We start from the raw sequence: 11,974 nt of genomic DNA, 5'->3' as shown, positions 1-11,974 counted from the left end.
GACAAGACTGTCTCTGTCATGTTTCCTCTGTTCTGCCCGCTAACACCGGCAAGTGTTAGCTCAGCCGAGCAAGCTTTTACGTGAGCGTTATGTAAAACCGGCGTGCGATCACGGAATCGAGGATCGTGGATTGTGGATCGTGGATCGTGGATCGTGAATCGTGCATCGACCACTGTGTGTCGCGACATGAAGATCAACAGGAATAGAGCCCGCTCCGCTCAACGTGAGTCTATCGATCTTGATCTTTCTCCTTCTTTACTTCTGATTATTCTGGATCTTGACAATTTTTTGGTGAATAGTTTTCCTCAAAACTTATATATATATTCGTGTTTTTCAATTTTTATCCCAAATACAATATTTAATGAATAAGTTCAACATTTACTCCAAATCAATTCAAGTCAATATGAAATTGGTTCAAAATTTATTCTAAATCAATGCCAAGTTAATTTGAAATTGATTCAAAATTTATTCGATATCAATTTCAAGTCAATTTGAAACTGATTCAACAAATTTCAAGTCAATTTGAAACTGATTCAACATTTATTCGAAATCAATTCCAAGTTAATTTGAAATTGATTTAAAATTTATTGGAAATCAATTTCAAGTCAATTTGAAATTGATTCAAAATTTATTCGAAATCAGATGATCATTTCAATTGCGTGCAATAAGAAGATTAATGGATCCAGATACAGTAAGAAAAATATTTATAAAAGTTGATAAAGAACTGCCTAATTGGAGATAGACATTACCATCTGTGTAATCATGGAAACCGACCGATTTCGAAATGCTAGAGTATTCGAAGAATACATGTGTCCTTTCATATCCAAAGTAGAAAAGAATGACTACTGTTGCTTGCAGTAATGAATAGCTGAATAATTATTGAAACATGCATGATTTCCTCTGATTACTATTTATTTAGGTCGCTATAGCATCATTCAGCATTCAAATAGTTAATTACTGACTTTACCGAACACCAAACGTGACTTTGACACGTGTCACAAATTAATCTTACAAAAATAAATGGATTTCATTTATTTTAGACTCTGTTTTCCATGGAAAAATAATAATAATTTCTATGATTATCACTCCGGTTTTTCATTTAATAACTGACAAAAATATAAAAAAGTTTATTTGACCGTCGCGAAAGTGAAATAAATCACTCCAGTTGTTTAGAATCTTGATGAATGTTGACTCGGAACTGCATCTAATAATTAAAAGTGCAATCGTCACAGAGAATGAAGAACAATCTCTTTCCCACGCGGTTGGTTTCCTCAGTGAAATGATTCGATAATTAAATAGTCTCATTGTAAATTGAACGGCTGTGTTACGACGTAACGAAATTGTTTGCCGTTCACCGTCTGACGGTTGTTGACAACGAATACGTTTCGGTTAGAGTGTCATTATTATTCCGGCGTTGAGATCGTCATACGAAACTAACTTGGCAACAGGACAAAACCGAGGTGGCCGAGAGAGGCTGCCAGCCGAGTTAGATAGTTCGAAGATAGCCTAAACTCGAGCCAGAGTATATGAAATAACACGCCCGAGGTGTTTTTGGATCAGCTGGAACGCGTTTAAGGGATTACATACCTTTCGGTTGAAAAATAACAGGAATTGAACAATTTTTTTCATAAACAATACCACACCCCTTTAAAAATCAACATATACATCTTATTGTACGATGTTCAAGTAGTATTTGTTAAAAATTCGAACTGGATGACTCAAAGCAGAAAGACGTGGTAGCTATTTTCTTACAAAATCGATTTTTGGAGAGTACCTTTCAACTATTGAAAAATAAGGGAAGGTCAACAATTTTTAAAATTTTTTAAACAAAACCACATCCCTTTAAAAATCAACATATGTATACATCTTATTGTACGATGTTCAACTAGAAAGACGTGGTAGCCATTTTCTTACAAAATTGTTTTTTTTTTGGAGAGGGTATCTTTCAACTATTAAAAAATAAGGGAAGGTCAACAATCTTTTAAATATCTAAATTTATGTTTTTTAAAAATTTATGTTAAAAATTGAACTGAATATCTTAAACTAGAACCTCATGTTTGATCTGGTACACATTCTTTTCCGAAGATATTTTGAGAAAATGTTTCAGAAGAATCGTACTATGTACATAATAGAATGCACCGTTTTTAAAAATTCAATCAATTTCATTTTACCAAAGGCAGTCCGTAAATAATGGAAAAGCAACAATTTCCGCGAAACATTTTTATCTTTTTTCCCGCAAGGTGACCGTCAGATAGCCTAACGCTTATCTTGCCTCATTTTCCTGGTATAGAACTATCCTACACAGTGGTATCATGTGCAGATCTTACTTCGTGGAAACTAATAACTAAATAACAACAATCTATCAGCTAACACGCACATTAACCACAATGTACAAGATTTTAATCTTACTCCTACCAATTTGTTAATTGTTCCACTAAAATATTTTATCAAAATTGGCATTTACGTAAAGACCTGTCGCCAACAATTAGCAACCATTGAATACCGAACCAAGGAATGCATAGACAATGAGCCGAATAGCACAAGTTCGAAAGTCCGAAGTTAAATGTAAATGGCACATATTGCCAGTTATCGTTCGAAATCAAACAGCAATTATATTCAGCGGTACGTTTCCTCAACATTCGCTCCACGTTCGTGGAATTTCTCTAAGTGAAAATTGTATTAGTATTTGTTCGAAGTGAAGGGATTGCGCAAGTCACTGATATTTTATTGTCGGCCGATTATGTTTTATTCCGTGCGTTACGTGTAGCGCCCGGCGAATCGCGACTGCGTTGCAAAGTATTGCTAAATTAGCACTGGCCGGTTTGAAAAAAAAAAATAAAAAAGAAAAACACCTGCCGTTGTGCAAAACGCGTATGGAGATACACCACTGAGGTTGCTTTCGTCAGTGCTAGCTCGAGATAATCATAGACCGCGCAAGATCTTTATGGAAATTCGCACTTTTATTGGCAAACTTTACGAGGAACGCGAACGGTTTCTTCGTCGATAAATTTAAACAGATTAAAAATGAAAGAGAAATCTTTTTGCATATTAAACACTTTTATCCGTTCCCGATGAATACACACTGTTGCTACAAAGTATCTTTTCATTGAACCGTTGTACAACTTAATCACTGATCTGATTCTCAAAGTCAGATGTTTATGTGTACGAATTTCTCGTGATTCAACCGTGAAACCTATGCAAATGTTTCTTCGGCCAGAATGATTCTATAGACTGTCTCAAATACAGAGATATTTTTTTTTTGTAGCTTTACAGACTTTTAAACTGGTTTAAATAATTTTTGAGAATCAACAGGAGACTATGCAAGAGGTATGCAAATGTTTTGGATATTAACACATTTTTTATGCCATTACGAACGTTTTAACGTGAGTAAGCGCACCAGTAGAATTTTTTGTGCTAAAACTGTAGAAGCTGCGGAAAATTATTTTCGTAAAGCACCGATTTTATCCAACATTTCTAAATTATTTAAGAAACTCACGAAAAATTTCAACACGCCATGTCATATAGCAGACCTTGCACTATAAACTATAAAAGAAGTTCCGGACATAGACTTCGTTTTTAAAGAAAGTTTTCAAGTTTAAACAATATCCGGCGCTTGAATTGTGAAGGCGTGACACTCACTATCGATCAGAATGATCAAGGCGGTTGCGCGAATTTTTCTACAGCCGGCATGTCGTCGATATAATCAAGACGGTAACACGAGTGGCGGATTACTTTCGCTTTCGCGGTGATTTGTGTTTTTGAGGCGACCGAAAGAGATTGACTCGAATGAAAAGGGGTCAACGAGCAAATCTACGGCTGTATCACTTGCGTAACAAGCTGCGGTTACAGCAGAGAGCTGTTTCGCTTCTGACACGAGCCGCATCGATTATTTATAGAAAATAAAGGAATCGCCGATAACGTCGAACAGTGTTTTCGTGGAGCCTGTAATACGAGCGCGACAAAAATCTGCTTGCCACACGCACTTTTCCTAACCATTGCTGGAATGCTGCGAATCACGTGACATCGGGTTACCAATTATTTACTTCGCAGTTTCGCAAGGATTCTGCTAGAGTCGGCTGATTAGGTGACATTTAAGCAATTCGGTAATCTTTCTTACAAATTACCGTGTATTATTGAGAAATATTCTACAAGAATTATGAATGTGTGTGTCTGAATACGAATCTGAATAATTGTTATTTTTCTTGGAAATTTCACTCCTTAAAAATTTTGTTTCCAAGGAAAAGACACAAATTTATTTACTCTGTAAAAGCTAGACGAATGTTTGCTGCGCAGAACGATTCTATAATAAATAACGCTGTAAATGTTTATAAAATGCGTAAACAACGTTCAAAGCGAGTGGAACACAATTTTAACTTTCAACTCGACTACGAAAATGTTTTTAACTAGGATCGATTCTTTAGATTCTCAAATATTAAAATAATTTTTTTACAACATTATAAACATTTTAACATGTTTAAAGAATATTTAAAAAGTGTCGTCCATATTTCGAAATGCCCCAACATCTTTTCACGCAATAGTCACTTTAAAAAAATTGTTTAAACACGATACAATGTGGATAATGTCTGCAGAACAATTCTATGCAAATACTTATAGTTGAAAATGTGTCTTCTCCTTCAAAATTAGATGGAATATTTATTTTACTAAAAATTCTTACAAAATCAATTTGACAAATGTACCTAAAAACTTCTTTGACAAAGAATATTCTTATAAAATTCTACGGACGTCCAACTAACGAAATATCATAAATTGTTGTTTCAGAGAACGGTATCACCGCCGCAAGCCAGCCGACAATAGTCACAGCCACGAAAGACAGAAGAAAATTTAACCAAAAGGTACGCGGCGCTTCCTGATTGCACCGGAAACCGCTGAAATCATGTTCCACTCATCTCCAACATACTCGAAGCTTAATCAAACACGTGCACCTTCAAACAACCGTTTGAACACACACCGAGAAATCATTTTCATTGTTTGTTCCTTGTCGACGTTACTGCGAATATTTATGCGATTCTTAAATTTCACACAGTCGAGGTAATAAGATAGAATTTTATTATATATATGAAGACAAAAATCTTACACGAAAAACACGAGTTTCACGACATTTTTACGATTCTGTGCGGGGCGCATAAAGATTCGCGCGACAATCGACGAGTTTATGCAACGGTGAATGAGTTTTTCGTGAGGCAACATTATTAACGAGTTTATGGGACGCAATTAAAATTTAGTTGATACATTTCACAGGCGAGCGACTTCTCGGACATCGGCGATTGGCCAACCTTGGGTGCTCAAGGAGAGGTGGGTCTTAATTTATTTATCGTTTTTCTTAGCGTCCTTCGACGCTAACTTTTTGTCAGTACGATAAACAAAGTCATTCCGGGCTCACTTGTTTTGCTACTCGAACTTCTCCTACTTTTGTTCAACTCCGAAGAGTTTCAGAAATCACGTCAAAAATTACATAAATAATTTTTTTCTAGACAATTTTCTGAACCCCTCTGAGTAGTTGAAGTCAATTTTTGTTGAGCAACAAACAACATTTATTCTCTAAACTTTATTCATGACTTATTATTTTCAATTCTAATATTGTTTTATATAAGCTGCAAAGAATCAATTATTTCAACCACTTGCTTTATGAATCGAATTCAGTTTAAACATTGTACAACCGCTTGTTCGACTTCATATTGCAAGGAGTTGAGGAGAATTAGTGATTGCAAAAGCTAGAACTCATAAAGTATTGACACGTACCTATGAGCGTAGACTTATTGCAAGAATGACGCTGAATGCACCATTACCAATATGGATTCATGTATTGTCTGTGAGGCATGGTTGCATTCACACAATCCACGTATTTTAAAAATTCTATTTCCCTAGAAAGTAACATTGAATATATGTGAGAAAAATTTCTCCCTAGAAGAAAGCAGTCGCTGTGACAACACAGAAGCAAAATGGTGTATCTGAACCAAACAACGTTAAAGAAAGCACTGGAACGATAGATAGCAGAGGGAAGGAGAACAAGGAGCAGAATCACTGCCCAGAAGACAGCGACGAGCATCTCGAAGGCAGTGAAAAGAAAAAGAAAGGTAATTTTCCATGCTTTGGAACGAAGACTAGTGAGAAAGATTGCTTCTATCGAAACTGATCTCTTCTATAATCATTTCTCGACACTGATACAAATCATTAAAAATATGTCTTGTATTTTTCAGTGAATAAACAAAAGTGGGTGCCCCTGGAAATTGATATAACAAAGAGCAGAAGTAAAAGGGAACGGTCTCCAAAGTACTATAATCACAGGGAGAAAAATGGAGAAGGTGTGTCTTGTTTAATTTCTGCTAATGTATTGTAAGATGAACTTGAATCACCTTGAATATAAGGTTCATAAATTTACTAAAATACGTTTAGTACACAGAATTTTTAGAAAGAAGTTCGTTGAATATTTTAAATTGACAATATAGAATTGTGTTTTCTATGGTTGCCGAGACAATTGAACGCATGTATTTGGAATAAGGCGCCCCCTATATGTTGTTTGATCGTTCATTGTTAACATTGAGGCTCTGGCTTTTGCAGAAACAGATTCGTTCAGGGATAGAGAGCACGAGAGGAGAGGATATAATACGAGAGGAGGACGCGGAGGACGGAGTTTCAGAGGGAGAGGAGGACGTGGTGGCCGGGGCGCCTATCGGGGTAGCTTTAGGCACAGGCACGACCATGACTATTCAAATTTCACACGAGACTACATGCAGGTGCCTATACACATCATACTCTACTAGCTTATACAGTTTTATAATACAAAACTATGCTGCAGTATCAGTTACAATTAGATTACGGATTTTTATGTGTGCATGACAAAATTGGATAGATGAAATTCGGAAAATATTGATAAGGTTAAAAGGGTTGAAGCATGTTAATACACTATTTTCAATCTACTAAGATCATCGAAGCAAGAGAGAACTTTCCATTTCGTTTCTGTTTGTTGCAATTGTTGAAGAACATTATTATTCTGCATAAAGATCCGCGGTCTACTTCTTACTCACTCTAGTAACAATAACTATAATGATGAAAAATTGATGGGAATCTCTCAGAATACCCCTGTTGAACAATTGAAAGTAGAACTGATGTTTAATCTCCTAAGACAATAGGATGCAAGAGTACAAACACGGTTGCGTCAAGGTATAATATTTTTGCAGATGCATAAATACGGACTTCCAGCTTACATGATGCCTTACATGGGAACATTTTATTTCGATAATACGAATTTCATTAACGGAGACGACGTAACGACGCTCAAGGAATATATAAAGAATCAAATGTAGGTTTGCAAACCCCTTTAAAAAGAGTAATATCATTGTACGATTGTCACAATGATTTATTCTATAATTGTACCTATTTTTAATATTCTATAAATTTGCAGTGAATACTACTTCAGCGAGGAGAACCTTTTAAGAGACTTTTTCCTACGTCGCAAGATGGACGCGCAAGGATTTCTACCTATCACCCTAATCGCGTCCTTCCACCGGGTGCAGACTTTGACGACAGACGTAGGCCTCGTCATCGAAGCGATCATGGAGTCTGACAAATTGGAGTTGGTGGATGGATTCAAGGTAAAAACAATCCTAAATTGATACTATCTCAGGGCACAGACACTTAGAAATCCACTTATATTCCACGTGTAAGTGGGTGAAAGATTTGTGCCAGAGCAAATTGAAGAGGATTCGCTAACCCCATCAGATCCTATCGATGGTGTTTGAAAGTAGGCCTCGTCACAACTAAATATTCCAATCAACAGTGAAACTACTGGAGTTCTACAGTTAAATCGGATCCGGAAGTAGAACCTCTTGGCGTCGAAGCACACCATCGGAATTGCTAAGTGGTATGATCTTGATTTCCAGGTCAGAACTACTATAGACCCTCTGAAGTGGCCCATCCTCGACGCAGCCGGGAACCCGGTCTTCTCCGAGTCGTCGTCAGACAGGTCGAATTCTTCGCAGAACGAAGTAATACTCTTCTCGTCGAAATCATCTTTTTGTCCCGCCGCCAGACCCTTACCGACGATCCCTCTTCCCCCAGTTCCGCGTTATCTTCAATCCAATCTCTCGACAGTAGGCAGGCTCAGCGAATCGGAGAGCGTGTCCTCGTCGATAGGCGACAATCTGAATCCCGACGTGCCGGAGTTCATACCCAATGAATTGACCAGCAAGAACAACGAGTCCATAGCAGCGGACGCTGCGAGCGACTCGCAGACGAACGAGATACAGTCCGATCAATCGCAAAGCATTCCAACGTTGTTGAACTATAACGCGTCCTCCAACCTGGACGACAAAGCGTCATTGACCCTCAAAAGTTCTGGTAATGGCGATGTACCCGAGGCCAAGGTCAATGGAGAGATGCAGGCTCCCAGTGACGACGTGTGGAAAGAAGTAATTTTATTATTTAATCTGACAATTCGAGGCTCTTCTGTTTTAACAAGTTGTTCGAGATCTTATAAAGAACATCACTCGTCATCACATGTCCAATTAAAAATATGTATAGAATTATACACTTTTTACATTATTTGTATATTATAAAGAAAAATGGCTAAAAATTTGTATAGACACATTCTCGTTATTTTCATAAAGTAATGTAAGATAGTCACATGAGCATTCGCTCTAATTTGTAACGAGACGCGATTAATAAGCAATAAATATTCATGGAATCGCTGTAGGTGAGGCGAAGGGTGAAACCATCACACAAGGAGAGAAACGAGGAGAGAGAGAAGGTTGATAATATCAAGAGCGAGGAAAGAGAAGAGCTAGACTTCCAGTTCGACGAGGAACTCGACACACCACCTCCGACCGGCCGACACAATGCGTTTTCCGAATGGTTGGTTGCGCTGTCTCATGTGTTAATTACATTATTTTTGTTGCGGGTACAACGACTAATACATATTGATAAATGATTTACGCAGGTCCGAAGACGACGAAGATTATGAGTTGTCGGACAAAGATTTAAACAAGCTCTTAATCTTCACGCAAACAACGGTGTCGTCGTCGTCTGTGTCGACGACGCGGATACCCAAACACGAGGGTCACGATCGAACTGGCGACTGGACGACCAGGGTAAAAATGACTCAGGACCTCGAGCAGGCTATTAACGATGGTCTGTACTATTACGAGGAAGACTTGTGGACCAAAGATGGTCAAAGAGTAAGTTCCAGCTTCCAACACTAGTTTTACAGGGCTTAAGAAAATTAGTTTAGAAATACGTGATCGTCGTTATTGTAGCGCACCCTGTGAAACAAGGAGTTGTAATTGTATTCACATGTTTGATTCCGTCTACAGTATAGTTCCTGTTCGTCGATTGGAAGCTACAAAACGGTGACCGTGATAAGCCAAGAAGACTTCGAGAAAATGGCGCCCAAAGCACCCAAGAAAACGAACCCCGAAGTTCCTCCTCCACCTCCGTCGGCGATGGATGACATGGAGGTCTCGCAGTCGCTTCCAACACAGGTATTCCACTTCGATTCTGTATTAGCTTAGTCTAGACCTGTTCAGGTATTAAGGTAGAGATTTTTCTTTCGACCTCAGGTGCCAATAACTATAGATATTCAAGAGAAGAGAGATCGTCGAGCGGAGAAGAACCGCAGGAACGACAAGTCCAGGCTGAGCAGAAGCGGCAGAAGCGGAGTAGTCCCGCGATTCTTCGCCGTTGTTAAGGATGAACCTTCGGTCGACCCCAGAACACCACGAAAGAGGAAAACGCGACACAGCAATAACCCACCTGTTGAGCACCATGTTGGGTGGATCATGGATGTCCGAGAACACCGGCCGCGCACATATTCTACAGGGTAGGTAGCTTACGATAACTGCACTGCATAGAGCATTTCATTAGTAAATCTCTTTTGATTGACTCAGTAATGGTAATTTTGAAATTGACCCAGTAGTAGTTCTGTAAATCATATTTTTAAATATTTGTAATATTGCAGAAGCAGCGCAGGTACCAGCCCCAGTGAAGGCTACCTGGCCAGCAGTTATGGCAGTATGCCGCAATCTCTTCCCACGTTCCAGCATCCGAGCCACGCTCTTCTGAAGGAGAATGGTTTCACTCAGCAAGTGTATCACAAATACCACTCACGTTGCTTAAAGGGTAAGAGGATCATAAAGAAATTCGCTGATTCTTTGAGGATTAACATGTTCGTGACTGGTATTTATAATTGTATCATTTGTAACATGGAGTCGGACTCGTGACAAAAATTTCAAACAGATTCTACTGAATGTGGGTGTTACTCTTTTAAAAAACGAAGGAAGCAGCCTTATTCATCATAGCAATGAAATAAATCGTAGGAGAATATTCTGTTGAATGCTATGTATCCTCTTGCAAAATATGAAAAGATGTTGTGATAGAATTATAAACAGAGACATGCACAAAATTTGATTTTCTTCGTGTGATATATAACATCACGATTGTCATACATATGTGACGCTGGTCGTGAACATGTTGATGGAAGTTTACATGATGATTCCACTTAATTTTGTCTTCTTTTCCCGGCTGAGGAATGTTAGTGATGAGAAAAGATGATCTGAGAACTTCTTCATTCGATTCAAATATGATCATCGTTGAAGAGTGGAGGTTTCAGTTACGTTTGTCGTGTTTCAGAGCGCAAGAGACTCGGAATCGGCCAGTCTCAAGAAATGAATACGCTCTTCCGTTTCTGGTCATTCTTCTTGAGAGAGAACTTCAATCGTACCATGTACGAGGAGTTCCGAACCATAGCCAAAGAGGATGCCTTAGAAGGTTATCGGTACGGTCTGGAATGCCTTTTCCGATTCTACAGTTACGGTCTGGAGAAGAGGTTCAGACATCAACTTTACAAGGACTTCCAGGTCGAAACGATACAAGATTACGAAAGCGGTGTGTACAATATCTTCGAATAAATTGTTGTCTCACTGTATTAGGTTGTTGCACACGAAATGTCCAGTTTTAGATTGCAAATGTTATGGATAGACTGCGGATCGTAATATATTGGGTTGGCAAATAAGTTCGTTCCGATTTTTACATTGGAATAAATCACAAAAACCGAACGAACTTATTTGCCAACCCAATAGAATAAAGAGATAGGAGAACCCAGATATACATTTATTTCTTTCTTTAATCATTTTAAAATGTCTCGAAAGATCTCAAAACTGGATGCGACAACCTTATAAGTGAAGAACACGAACAACGAAAAAGTTCAATTTCTACCGTAGTACAATCGACAAACTTGCAATTCGTTCACAAAATATGTCGATTACAATGGTAATTACTAGACTGCGGATCTTTATGCAAGATAAAAATTTTTGGCACCAATTGCACAGAAAAAGCACTAACCCAGACCTAGAGAGCTCTCTTTTTTTCCTTTAACAGTCTTAATAAAATGAAGACATTATATTGGTATCCTTAAACTCTTTTAATCTTTTTATTGCTTTCAATTGCACCGACTCGTTTTTGTTATAACTGCATTCAATCCGCAGTATAGTAATTCCAATAGTTTCATCAATAGATTTGATTTAGAAAAATGTCATGTTGGTTTAACGTTACTGTTGCAAATCGGACACTTCGTATTCAACAACCTAATATAAATGCACATGTAGGTTGTTCGATTGTTTAGTCTCACGACAGTTGAACGGTTGAGGTGTGCTAAAGCAACAGGTATGTAACGTTGATGCTGCGAGGATCTCTCTGCCTCGTAGGTGGTGCTTAGCATGACGACATAAAACTGTCAATTAAAAATTTATATAGGAGTTTTGTTGTGGAGCGTGGTAACATTGATTTCACTTGATAGGTCAATTGTACGGGCTCGAGAAGTTCTGGGCGTTCCGAAAGTATTACAAACAGTCTACTCAGCTGCAAGTGGATGCCAAGTTGCAGGAATATTTGTCCAAGTTCAACAGCATCGAGGACTTCAGAGTTGTGGAGGTAAGAAGATGCTAATCAACTATGTTAAATG

The 11,974-nt window shown here is 38.1% G+C and overlaps 1 protein-coding gene across 4 annotated transcripts in view; it reads left to right on the top strand.

The window, feature by feature from the left end:
• The window catches only part of Larp (La related protein), a 38,934-nt gene that overhangs the window by 14,409 nt on the left and 12,551 nt on the right, over nt 1–11,974 (top strand). The window contains exons 1-16 of one of the 4 annotated variants that reach the window (XM_076446162.1): nt 88–223; nt 4,780–4,853; nt 5,260–5,313; nt 5,930–6,095; nt 6,219–6,323; nt 6,580–6,755; nt 7,200–7,321; nt 7,424–7,613; nt 7,902–8,429; nt 8,714–8,871; nt 8,957–9,194; nt 9,330–9,497; nt 9,576–9,835; nt 9,974–10,134; nt 10,645–10,899; nt 11,810–11,943. In XM_076446162.1, coding sequence (XP_076302277.1) covers nt 187–223; nt 4,780–4,853; nt 5,260–5,313; nt 5,930–6,095; nt 6,219–6,323; nt 6,580–6,755; nt 7,200–7,321; nt 7,424–7,613; nt 7,902–8,429; nt 8,714–8,871; nt 8,957–9,194; nt 9,330–9,497; nt 9,576–9,835; nt 9,974–10,134; nt 10,645–10,899; nt 11,810–11,943 — 2,826 coding nt within the window. In that variant the 5' untranslated portion in view covers nt 88–186. Of the gene's footprint in view, nt 1–87; nt 224–4,779; nt 4,854–5,259; nt 5,314–5,926; nt 6,096–6,218; nt 6,324–6,579; nt 6,756–7,199; nt 7,322–7,423; nt 7,614–7,901; nt 8,430–8,713; nt 8,872–8,956; nt 9,195–9,329; nt 9,498–9,575; nt 9,836–9,973; nt 10,135–10,644; nt 10,900–11,809; nt 11,944–11,974 lie in introns of those variants that run through there. The other 3 variants (XM_076446158.1, XM_076446150.1, XM_076446155.1) reach the window with 3 other exon arrangements.

This window comes from Lasioglossum baleicum, chromosome 2 (assembly GCF_051020765.1).
Source record: "Lasioglossum baleicum chromosome 2, iyLasBale1, whole genome shotgun sequence".
NCBI classification, from domain to species: domain Eukaryota; kingdom Metazoa; phylum Arthropoda; class Insecta; order Hymenoptera; family Halictidae; genus Lasioglossum; species Lasioglossum baleicum.
This window is presented reverse-complemented; position numbering and strand designations above follow the sequence as displayed.